Consider the following 12,430-nt stretch of genomic DNA (forward strand, 5'->3'; position numbering starts at 1 on the left):
CATAAAGTGTCTAATGACCTGTTCCTAGCTAAAGCTCAAAACCATCCTCATCCTCATCTTCATCCTCCTTAGCCTGTCAGCCACCTTTGAGACAGTTGAGCATGCTCTTCTTGAAGTCTTGTTCTCTCTTGGCTTCTATGACTCTGTTCACTCCTGGTTCTCCTTCTACCTCTCTATTCGTTCCCTCAATACGTCCTTTAGACTAGAGAATCCTCCTCGTCTGCTCTCCAGATTTCTGAGCAGATTCCACAAGGCTCTGTCCTTGGTCCCGTTCTCTTCTCCCTCAACACTTTATGTCTGGGTATTCTCCTCTACAAACACAAATTCAACTACCATCTCCATACTGACGATTTATATATCTCTGTCTCTCTGCTTCAGACCCGTCTCCTTCTGTCCAAACTTTGTCATCTGGCTGTGGCTGTCTAGCTATCAGCTCAAGGTCAACATGACTAAAACAGAGCACCAGATTTTTCCTTCCAAGCCCACCCTGCTACCTCCCTTCTGTGAAATGACCCCCTCAGGACCATGAGGAGGAAGAGACAGATGCTGATTGTTGTGAATTTGGGAAACTCTATAGCCAATCCCAATTGGGGAGGAATTAGGAGCCCTTCTTCTTGCCAATTCTTTCTGCATAATATCTCTAAGATATGATCTTTCCTATCTATCCACCCAGCTAAAACTTTCATCCAGGCTCTCATCATTTTGCATCTTGATTGGCATAACACCCTTCTCTCTGGCCTTGACAGATCCAGTCTTGACCTGCTCATATCCATTCAGAATGCTGTTACAAAGTTGTTTTCCTAGTCTGTCACTCTGACCACGTCATCTCCCTCTTTACATTCCCCCTCCTCGGCTCTCCCCCACTTCTCTCTCACATCAAACATAAGCTGCCTTCCCTTTTAGTGCCCTTCATAGCCTGTTTCCACCCTACATATCAACTCTCATTTGCTATCTAGATGTTAACCTCACCTCTACTCAGCCCATTATGACAGGCTCCACTGTCCACTTGTCACATTCTTAAATAACATTGTCATTCTTTCTCCCAAATTCTTTCTCCCAAACTCACTCTCCCACTTGGGAGGAGCTTCCCATAAACACCCACAAAACTAATGCATTATCCTCTCTCAAAACCCTCCTTTCGCCTGATGCCTACAAAAAACCTTGACAATGGTTAGGCTCCTGGTGTGCTGAGACCACTGCTTATCATGCTGACCAATATTGTCTTATTGTTTACTTGTACGCCCCTGTCTTTCTCTCTGTATCTATATGTTGTCTCTCATCTTATAGTTACATTGTAAGCTCCTTGGGACAGGGACTGTCTTTTTGTTCTGTGTTTATACAGCATCTAACTAGTAGGTGTTGGTCCATGACTAATACTCACAAATGCTACAGTAATGCAAATAGTAATAATATTTATAGTGCCTGCTTCTGCAAAAAATTAAAACAATTTAATAGCACAAAATATTTTTGTATCTCATATCTGGAAGCCAAGAACTGTTCTATAACATATCCACAGCGGATTTACTTCCTAACTAGTTAAAACCACTGAACTCTACTGGTACTAGAATTAAACATACTGTGCTTATTTTTCCTATACTCAGAGGCACCATTGGAATCCACCTTGCATGCTTGAACATAATGCTCAGAATGAAGTATAAAACCTAATGTAGCACAGTGCCTGTAAAATCAAATATTTAGTATGGCTTTGTTTCACTGCCAAGTTTTTTACAATATTTTATGTCTTATTAAATAGAGAAATTTCAGTCTGTTTTTTAAGTTGCTTCAGGGGGTTAAAATCTGCATGTTTTGTTTCAATTTCTTTAGTGCCAGGCAAAGTGTGTATGTGTAATTATTTTCAACTTGCTGAGGGTTTAAGCTTACTAGCCAGGGTGGAAGATAGCTGGGTTGTCACTTTGCAATACAGGGGCTTGATTTGTGCCTTTATGGACAATGCTCTGTAAAGGGTGGTGAGTCTCTGTGCCACTGAGTCACAGTTTCTTCTCTGCTCCTGACTCACTTGCAGAGGAAAGTAATCTGCTATTGCCCCTTACCCGTAGCAGATTACTCCCTTCCACCTTCCCTTCGTGCTGAGTCAGTGTATTGGGATGTGTGGCGTCAAGCCTGCCTATTCCTTGCTCTCTCTTCACCCACTCTCTGCTCAGTGCATGTTGCTTAAAATGTAGTGCAAAGCATGGTAGTGAGTTTGTGATGTGGCAGCTAAAGAACCAGCTGCCTTGGGGTTTGTCTTTAATGCAGTGTTCGGTCAAGTTAACTCCTCTCAAGTTAACCTTGCTTGAGTGAGAGCAGCCACACTGCAAAACAGCTCCTCAGCCGCACAGAATGTTTGGATTAGCGGCAGAGAGTAGCTTGTTGTGTTCCTAGCTTGAGTGTCAGCAGCACTCAGACTTCAACCTACACCTCGTGACAGGCCGCCTGGGCTTGAATTTAAAGCACCACTTGAGCTAGAGATTTTTGTGTGTGCCCAGGAGTCAGGTTAGGGATAAAACTTGAGTTGTACCTTCATCTACACTGCAGTGAAGACAAGTCATTAGCAGAGCATTAGCAGAGTCATAAACCTCATATGGTTGAACTGCTGAAACGTGAGACAAAGTCACACTATGTTACTGTGGGTTACAGAAGCAAATCTAAGTTGCCACGTTCCTTTTGAAAGACTGTGGCAAAGTGGATGAGAGTTGGGTTTTTTCTCCAGCTGTGCCTGAAATGATCTTTTGCATTTTATGAGTGAGTAATAGTCACACCCCTACGTTCCAGTATGAGACATTGGCTCATAATAAAGGCTGTGAAGGGAAGAAAAATATTAATATGAGTCAGTGGAAGATCTGGGACCCAGAATTCATGATCTCTTGCCTTGATAGCATGATAACTAAAGCTTGTCACATCATTGCAAGAAGTCCAAAATCATATTACAGTGGAAATACAAATTTTGGCAACACTCCTTTCTGTCCCTCTGTGCCTGCACCTGAGATGTGGGGAGGCTGGGCAGGGAGTGGGAGAGTGTGTACTTCCCCTTATCCTCCTGACCAACTGTGTAGGGCTGGACTGCAGTCTTGCCCTTTTAGGGATAAAAAGATTGTCTACTGTTTTCTGAACTTGATTTTAGCGTGTTGCCAATCAACTTTCTGTTTAGGGAGAAACAAACAAAGGATGTTTCTCTTACTTTTGTTAGACCTTCTTTCTCTTCCTCAATTCACTTGACACTTTCTTTCTAAGGAGAAAGGAAGCAGGAAGAGGAAAGAGAGGCCGGGGAGGGAAAGATGGCAAATGCTGGAACAATTTGTGTACCCTTTGTCCAAGTTGCCCATTGTAATATTAAAAAGGAAAGTGGGGAAAGAAAGGAAATTATTTACTCCCTGTCACAGAGGGAAATAAAGATTTGACAGGATACTCCCTCCTTTCCTTCCAACAGAAACCAAAGGGGGTAGGAGGAGGGTAGAAGATGAAAGAGAGAATGCCTCCTCTTATAAGCAATCAGTGATGAGTAGCGCCCTACCAAATTCACGGTCCATTTTGGTCAATTTCACAGTCATAGGATTTTAAAAATAATACATTTCATTATTTCAGCTATTTAAATCTGAAATTTCACGGTGTTGAACTAGTAGGGGTCCTGACCAAAAAGAAGTTGTGGAGGAGTCGGAAGGTTATTGGAGGGGTGTTGCAATACCTTTACCCTTACTTCTGCACTGCTGCTGACAGTGGTGCTGCCTTCAGAGCTGGGCAGCTGGAGAGCAGCAGTTGCTGGCCAGGAACCCAGCTTTGAAGGCAGAGCTGCCACCAGCAGCAGCACAGAAGTAAGGATGGCATGGTATGGTATTGTCACCCTTATTTCTGCACTGCTGCCTGCAGAGCTGGACCCTCAGTCAACAGCCATCGCTCTCCAGCAGCCCAGCTCTGAAGGCAGCAGCACAGAAGTAAGGGTGGCATGGTATGGTGTTGTCACCCTTACTTCTGCACTGCTGCTGGTGGGTGCTGCCTTCAGAGCTGGGTGCCTGGCCAACAGCTGCCGCTCTCCGGCCACCCAGCTCTGAAAGCAGCGTAGAAGTAAGGGTGGTAATACCGTGACCCGCCCTAAAATAACCTTGCGACCCCCCCTGCAATTCCTTTTTGGGTCAGGACCCCCAGTTTAAGAAACACTGGTCTCCCCATGTAAATCTGTATAGTATAGGGTAAAAGCAGACAAAAGGCCAGATTTCACAGTGGGAGACCAGATTTCACGGTCTGTTTTTTCATGGCGGTGAATTTGGTAGGACCGTAGTGATGAGTAGAATGGCAAAAATACTTTTCCTCTAGCATTCAGGGGAGTGGGAGAAGCGGGGAAGGAGCAGAGAAACAGAGAGAAGCTGTCAAAAGAGAAAAAGCGGGGAGGGTAGAAGAAAGTAGCTTGGAGAGAAGGAAAGAGCTACAGGGCTATTTCATCACGTATGGCAATAAAGAGATGCAGTGACATATATTGTTTTAACCTGAGGATTGAAACATCATGACAGTGTCAGGGCATGCTTGCTGCGAGGCTGTGTATTGCAATGGCACTCACTAACAATGGATCTTCAGTTCTGAAGTTTGAGATTGATTAGTCCATGTAGCTTTTACCATTTGAAATTCATTTCCTTTAAAGTGTGGCTATTTGCTGTTTTTCACCCTGGCTAGTAGATGTAACAAATAGTGTAGCAAAGATGGTAGGCCTCAATAATACAGTTTGAGCTCAGTTGGATGTGTTAACTCTTTTCAGCTTGCCCTGTGAAGTGCACTCTTTACACATGCATTGGTTAACAATTCGGTTGCCCTTACGTGAGCCAGAATAGACTTCAGCTGGCTTTCAGAGCTAGCAGGAGTCAAAGTTCCCCCACGCCAGTGGCTCATCAGTCTATGTGGGTTAAGGCATGTCAATTTCATAGCCAGCATTACACAAGGGGATGATGTGGCCAGCATCTAATCTGACCACCTTTGACTGCCCTAACCTGATGGATCAGGTACCTATTTTTTAACTGGGTTTACTATAGGTGGCTTTTCAGTGTGAAATCAAGGAAGATTCAAACATACAACCGCTAGGATTGTAGTCAACATGTTAACCACTCAGCCACTGCTAGCAGGAGTGAACCCTCATATCTCAATGTATGTACTTTGACCCATCAACCTTTTACCCCCAATCGGGGATATTGCAGATTATGTATTCCTCATGCCACCTTATCTTAAACCAAACTTTGCACCCTCTATAATCTGTATGTTATTCCGTGATAACCAGAAACTTCTATGCTCAAACTCTGTTCACTATTTTTTTTAACATCATCTTAATAAAATTTTTAAATCTGTTAAAAAAGCTTCCCCACCCTAAAAGAAAAATAAGCACTATTATTCCGAATGCACCCAGGGAGTAAGGTATGCCACTTTTACAATTACTTTTCTGACTTTAGCAGCTGTTAATGTATTGCTAACTTACCTGAAGGTGGAAAGTACTGGGTTCCTAAAAGATATATTAAAGGAAAAATTGTCAACTCTTATCACATTACACACATTCCAGATAATTTGATTGCCATCAACTATGATCTGCAATGGATACATTTAAAAGTTCCTTTTTAAGATTTTACTGTTATGTAAGGTATTTACTGTGTTAGTGGTATTACCCATGGCAAACATAGGGAATACCAGTTCATGCTGCTAATACATTACCTAACGGGAAAAATTGTTATAGGAGCACTTGCTTATATATGCTGTTGGCTTTATATGGTGCCATATAGGATGTGAATTATGATGATGTACGTAAAATTTTAAAAACATCTGGGGCAAAATGCATTTTTAATTGAAAATGGAGAACACATTCTTTTGTGTAGACTATATTAAGCAGTACAGAGTAAAATGTAAGGTATTCTCCTCTCTCTGCACAGGCATAACTCCTAATAATGTTAACAGAAGCTATATACATGTTACAAGTGGATTATGACCCCCTGTAAATCTAACAAAAAGCCTGAGGGGTTGCATCTATACCTCCAAAGGCTGTGATCCCATGTGATCTCAACCTAAGCAGGGCGAGCCTGGTTAGTACTTGGATAGAAGACGTCCAAAGAAAACCTTGGTTTCTTGATTCTACATCTTGTAGCTTCATCACTAGGATGATGCTAATTTGAGTTTGATTTTAGGTGTTGTTTCACTGCATCATTGGTGAGGCCTCATCTGGAATACTGTGTCCAGTTTTGGGCCCCACACTACAAGAAGGATGTGGAAAAATTGGAAAGAGTCCAGCGGAGGGCAACAAAAATGATTAGGGGTCTGGAGCACATGACTTATGAGGAGAGGCTGAGGGAACTGAGATTGTTTAGTCTCCAGAAGAGAAGAATGAGGGGGGATTTGATAGCAGCCTTCAACTACCTGAAGGGGGGTTCCAAAGAGGATGGAGCTCGGCTGTTCTCAGTGGTGGCAGATGACAGAACAAGGAGCAATGGTCTCAAGTTGTAGTGGGGGAGGTCCAGGTTGGATATCAGGAAAAACTATTTCTCTAGGAGGGTGGTGAAACACTGGAATGCATTACCTAGGGAGGTGGTGGAGTCTCCTTCCTTGGAGGTTTTTAAGGCCCGGCTTGACAAAGCCCTGTCTGGGATGATTTAGCTGGGAATTGGTCCTGCTTTGAGCAGGGGGTTGGACTAGATGACCTCTTGAGGTCCCTTCCAACTCTGATATTCTATGATTCTATGATCATTTCCTGGCGTGACCGCATTTCAGTCGTGGGGAGAGAGAATCATCTCTCTCTCTCTCAATATAAATAGATATATAGAAGTCAACTTTTTCAAAATGGGTGCCTAAAGTTGGGCTCTTAAATCTGTGTTTTGACCTCTAGATAAATACTTAACAAACCCAACAGATTTCACATTGGCCACTGAACATCTAAAAGGCCCTGCTCCCATTTGAGTCAATAGCAAAACTCACATTGACTTCAAAAGGGAAGAATCAGGTCCTAAAATGGTTATTTGTAGTCACTGCCATCTTGGCCTAGATTCCAAACCAGAAACTTACCCAGCATAGTTTAATCTCTCATTACCAAATTGCCTGATCCAACAGAAAGTGTTCCAATCTCTTCTTATTTTGACTGTCAGTCAAATAGAAAAGAACAATGAAAGGAGGTTGCTATATACTTTTCCCAGTTGATTATAATTTCAATATATTGGTTGTTAATTTCCATCGATATATTGAGGAATGTCTTGTATGGAATCTAAATTTTGCACACAACAGTCTGGATTTCAACTCTCATCCCATCCTGTGAACTGTTGTCATCATGTTTTGGTCTAATTTTTGGACTTTTCTTTGTTGATTCTGCTATTAGATGGTATATATATTTTTGTATTTCTAAGAAAGTTAGTTGACAACAGTGTTATGATCTTTTTCAGGGTACCTTGAGGATAGTTTTGTAAAATCTGGAGTCTTCAATGTGTCAGAACTTGTGAGAGTGTCCAGAAGTAAGTTAACACATTGTATTTAACACATGCAAAAAGCCTAATATATAGTCCCCTGAAGTCAATTGACTGTAATGGAGTTTGCTTTGGGCCCTAAGACAAGAAGAAAATGCTTTTAACCTTGTGCATGATGTCACAGTGCATCTCGCATACATTTATAATAAAACAGGTAAAAGGCTTTCTTTGTTTTTTCAAATTCTGAATCAAACATCTTATTAAGAACTTAAATCCATTTGCTGTGCATGGCTCAATGAAGTGATGTCAATAAAATTACCATAGATAATGAAACAAGTTCTTTCATGCACTTGCAACTTTTCCCTGTCATTCTATCCTCTGTACATCTTTGGAATTCTGCTAAACCATCAGATGTCTCTTTTCTTTTACTTTGCTCCAATCTCATGACCTTAAAGGAGAGTTACATCATAGCAAGAATAGGGAGTATAACTAATTGAATGTAGAGTGTGGTAGTCTCTCTCTCTGTCACACACATACAAATTCATAGAAAATCTTAATATGGTATAAGAATAATCTATAATCCAGATATTGTTTTTATTTACTCCTGGTTTTGGTATACTTCCTTCTTGTATTTAATGTAAATTTTGTTCATTTCTTTTTGTTTAAGACTTCTTTTTGAAAGGAGTGAACAAAAATACAAATTCGGAACTTGTTTAGAAACAACAACAGTGATGAATATGGAGTTTATAACTAAAACTGCAATGGTTGAATGTTCCAGGAACCTCCCCAAAACTGTCTGCTGCAAATTTTACACTAGCGCTAGTTCATGCTAGGACAGTACACACTGCGAGTTTTAATGAGTTCAACAAAGTTAAAGACCTGATTCTGATCTCAAGACTAACTTGTATGAAGTCAGTTTAAGTACCCCACCAAAAGACTGATGTGATATAACGTGTGCATGGAATATATTCAATAAAACTGCTCGTTATTTATCTTAGCACTGAGTTTTGAGGCCAAATTGTGTGCATAACTCCCATTGACATCAATGGTTATTTAAATAAGAGTTACACATGTGTATCTGAGTGCACTTTAGTCTCCGTGTATTAAGGCACACGCACTTTTTATGCCCATCCAAGTTATGCATGTGCAACACTGAATGTTCTTTCCAAAATTGGGGATTTGCATATGTGAAATACAGGTTTCACATGCTCATGAGGTGTGTTGTCTGAGCAACTCACATACACACACTTTTAATCATTTGGTCATATCTAAAAAAAATCAAGATTATGTTGTTGCCAAATCTTCTGCTTCTCAGTGCCCTCATAATGCTCTTCTAATAATAAATTTAAAAGTATGTGGTTTCTGTGGGACTTCTTCCCATGTGTTTGTTTAACCTCAAGCCACAACAAAAGTATGCTGTAATTGTTAGAAAAATTCAAACCTTCAGATAAGTTATACAACATTCGATTATTTTTGAAGTTAAAATGCTGAATGCACAGACAGTACACAAAGGTAAAGATAACTCTGTGTGTGTGTGTGTGTATGTGTGTGTACACAAAAACAATATCTGCAACATATGAGAAAGCAAATTTACCAGTGCAATGCTCTCTCCATATAAGGCTATTTCTGGCATGAATAGGCAATCAGGGATGTTCACGCCCTTTTACAACATGCTCAGTTTTGTATCTCCGTCTTTCTCACTTTTTCCCATTCATGATTTCCACATTATCTATGATAAAACAATAATATACAGTAATAAAACTGCATATATGTTCAGAGATTTTGGGGGGAGGAGGCAGAGGGAGCAGTTAATTTGTTTTTAAGGTATGTAAACATTAACAGAACTTGACTGTACATGATTTCTTCAATAGGCAGAAAACTAGTTACAAATTTTATAATGTCAAGATTTTTTAAATGTTAAAATAGAAAGGATGATCAAAAATATAGAGATTAGTTTTGACTCTTCTTAATAATGTATTCTTCAGCGCCTATTACCCAGGGAACTGGAGTGAACTTCCCGATTGGAGAGCTTCCGAGCCAGCCATACTACCATGATATGAATTCGGGTGTAAATCTACAGAGGTCACTGTCCTCTCCACCAATCAGGTAAATATATTCTTAAAAGAGTAAATATTAGTGTTTGGCAAAAATATTGGTTATCTGGCTACGTGAAGTCAGGGTTCATGATGTTGGGAAAACAATAATATTGTGAAGAAAGTGTGATATTGCATGAGCTCTTGCTGCTTTTATAAATTTGAGTATGTATATTTTTATAAGTTATATGTAGATAATAAACTCATGGTGTAAGGATATCTTCCTGTAAATGGGAAGAGTATTACAAATGATACCACTTCACTCTAGTTTTCAAAACCACTTTCTAGCAGTCTAATAAAGGAAGCCACATCCTAGTGGTCTATTAGAGAACATCTAAAACTGCTCAGTTATACACAGAGAGATTTTACACTTGCAAGAAGAAGGGATGCATTTAACACTACTGACTGACTCAGGCAGAACAGTTATAGCTCTGTGGATGAGCACAGTTTTGTTTTTATTTAACACTGTTGCCTTTTCTTACATTTTACATCCTTTTAAAAGGATGCTAAGACTCACCTTTTGCTGCTCCTATTGGTAAAATTATAAATGATCTCCTCATCTGCCAGTCTGATTTCTCCAGGTTTTAGAAAACAATGTAAGACAATTCTGTGAGGAAAACCTGATTGCTCCAAAACTTTCACTGGCTGGTGAGAAGGTGCTGGGCCAGGCATAGAATAGGGAAGCGGAAAAAAAAGAAACATCAGCCACGTTATATGTAAATTTAATTGTGGGGACATGAAGCACCAGAACTCAGATCTCCATCTCCTGAAGGAGCCCACAAAGGGTAATTATAACTATTTGAGTGGTTTCCTCTTGGAGTTCTTCCCAGGTTGTTATGACAGGGGAAGGATTGTCTCCAGTGGACTAGGCCATGGGATAGGTCCCCACCCTTCACAGGACTCTAGAGCAGGGATCAGCAACCTTTGGCACATGGCAACCTTTGGCACATGGCCACATCCCTCAGTCCATGCCGCTTCCTGCAGCCCACAGATGGGCCGAACCTGCAGGCACTGCAGGTAAACAAACTGTCCCGGCCTGCCAGCGGATTTCCCTGATGGGCCGCGTGCCAAAGGTTGCCGATCCCTGCTCTGGAGGGGATCCAGGGCCTGGTTCTGGCTGTGACTTCCCCCAGAACCTCCTCTTAAGTTGGGGGGAGTCCCCTAGTACAGAAGCGGAATTGGTGGAACGTGATATAGGCAAGAGTTGTATTATCTTTCCTGGGAAACTTCCACAAGGCTAGTCAAGGGATGATAAGTGGGGCCACTGAATCCCTGCCTCAGCCAGCTCTGGCCTACTCCTCTCCACGTCTGTGGATTCTGACTCTGTGAAGCACCATTCACATGGTCTTAGGAGGGGCAGAGAGCATCACAGAGGGAGTGAAATGCATGAATGGAGAGTCTGCTGTGCCCAGGAAACTTGGGCTCCTGTTCTGGCTTCAGGAAACTAATGAGTTTTGCTTTTCCCTGCTGGAATATCTTGGTTTGCTGAAGCTACCCTGTAATGATGCATCCTGTATTTTCACAGGTACCATGGCTTGCATATGTGTGGTGCCACAGAGTTATGCATCATCAATGAACCAGGAAGTGTGTGTGTGTGGGGGGGCATTTCAAAGTTTTTGAAATAATTACTAACAATTCTTACTATTTTGAAATAATTACTAACATTGTTATTATTAACAATGTATCAGTCTGGTTATTGTGGGGTTTTAGTGTACATTTCTGGGTTTAACTCCATTATCTTTTCAGCCTTACAGTTCACCTTTTAAATTAAAAAGTATAAATTCATCCTCATGGTATTGTCATAATAATTATTTCATAGTATTGTCTAAATATTGTTAAACCTTCATGCCTGGTTCCCCATCTTCCTTTGGAAATTTGCTTATTCTGAGAAGTTTCAGAAGGCGTTGATAAGAAGAAACTTGCCTTTCTCCTACTAGATTGAAGTGAATGTCTTTGAATGATGGAGTTTGAAATGCAGACCTTTCATTTTAAATTAAACTAACCGAAAATGAAAAGACTGTGTTTCAGGGTAGGCCTCTTTGAAAAGTAACTTGGTACTCTGATCTGGTGGGGTGGGTAAAGTAAGCTTTCCTTCTACTAGCATATTCTGAGCTATTGAAGTCTTACCTAGCTGACCTTATCTTGGGTGCAGAAACACTCCTCCATTGCTTTTCTTTGCCTGAAATTAATTATACAGAGAATTTAACATTTTAGTGACATGACCCTTTTACAGCAGGTTGCAGGTTTTGGACATTTGGCCATGGTCCTAAATGCCGCCAAACTTAGAACGTGCAGAGATTGAAAATTCTCCCCACAGTGGTTTTTTTGTGTATTATGCACACATGCCAACTATATAATGTAAATATTTATATACAATGCACACATCATTGTTTGAGAACACACCTGTGTGACCTATGTTACAGGTCAGGCTTAACATTTGTTTTCATGGTTTTTCCTTTAATCGCTCTCTGTGTTGAAAAATTTGTTTAAATCCTTATAGCCTCTGCAGTACCAATGCTAACTGCACATAAGTCTTAATACCAACACCTTTATTATTTCAACAGCAAGAGACCCAAAACTATCTCCATAGATGAAAATATGGAACCAAGTCCAACCGGAGACTTTTACCCATCTCCAAATTCACCAGCTGCTGGGAGTCGGACATGGCATGAAAGAGATCAAGGTGAGTAACATGAGGACCATTTTATGCCAAAGTGTTCAAACATACATCAGAAATATAGATTTTCCACTCTCCTTTTGCATAATTGCAATACAATGACACTTAAAAAGGGGGAGGGAATAAATCTTAGCTGTTCTTCACAACAATTTTTTTGCGTGTTTCTAAACAAATGTATTTTTAAAAAAACCCTAAGTCAAGTGGCATGAACAATCACATAATCATCATTTTTCCACACAGTCAATTGT

The 12,430-nt window shown here is 40.7% G+C and overlaps 1 protein-coding gene across 45 annotated transcripts in view; it reads left to right on the plus strand.

Moving 5' to 3' along the window:
- NFIB (nuclear factor I B) overlaps positions 1–12,430 on the plus strand; it is a 219,908-nt gene that overhangs the window by 144,900 nt on the left and 62,578 nt on the right. For 33 of the 45 annotated variants that reach the window (XR_010588659.1, XR_010588660.1, XR_010588658.1 and 30 more), the window contains exons 4-6: positions 7,392–7,460; positions 9,398–9,518; positions 12,070–12,188. Coding sequence is in view for 39 of the 45 variants with exons in the window: in XM_065549508.1 (XP_065405580.1) it covers positions 7,392–7,460; positions 9,398–9,518; positions 12,070–12,188 (309 nt within the window). In the remaining 6 variants the exon portion in view is untranslated. The remainder of the gene's footprint in view (positions 1–7,391; positions 7,461–9,397; positions 9,519–12,069; positions 12,189–12,430) is intronic. The other 12 variants (XR_010588663.1, XR_010588662.1, XM_065549523.1 and 9 more) reach the window with 1 other exon arrangement.

Source organism: Chrysemys picta, chromosome 6, assembly GCF_011386835.1.
Source record: "Chrysemys picta bellii isolate R12L10 chromosome 6, ASM1138683v2, whole genome shotgun sequence".
Lineage (NCBI taxonomy): Eukaryota > Metazoa > Chordata > Testudines > Emydidae > Chrysemys > Chrysemys picta.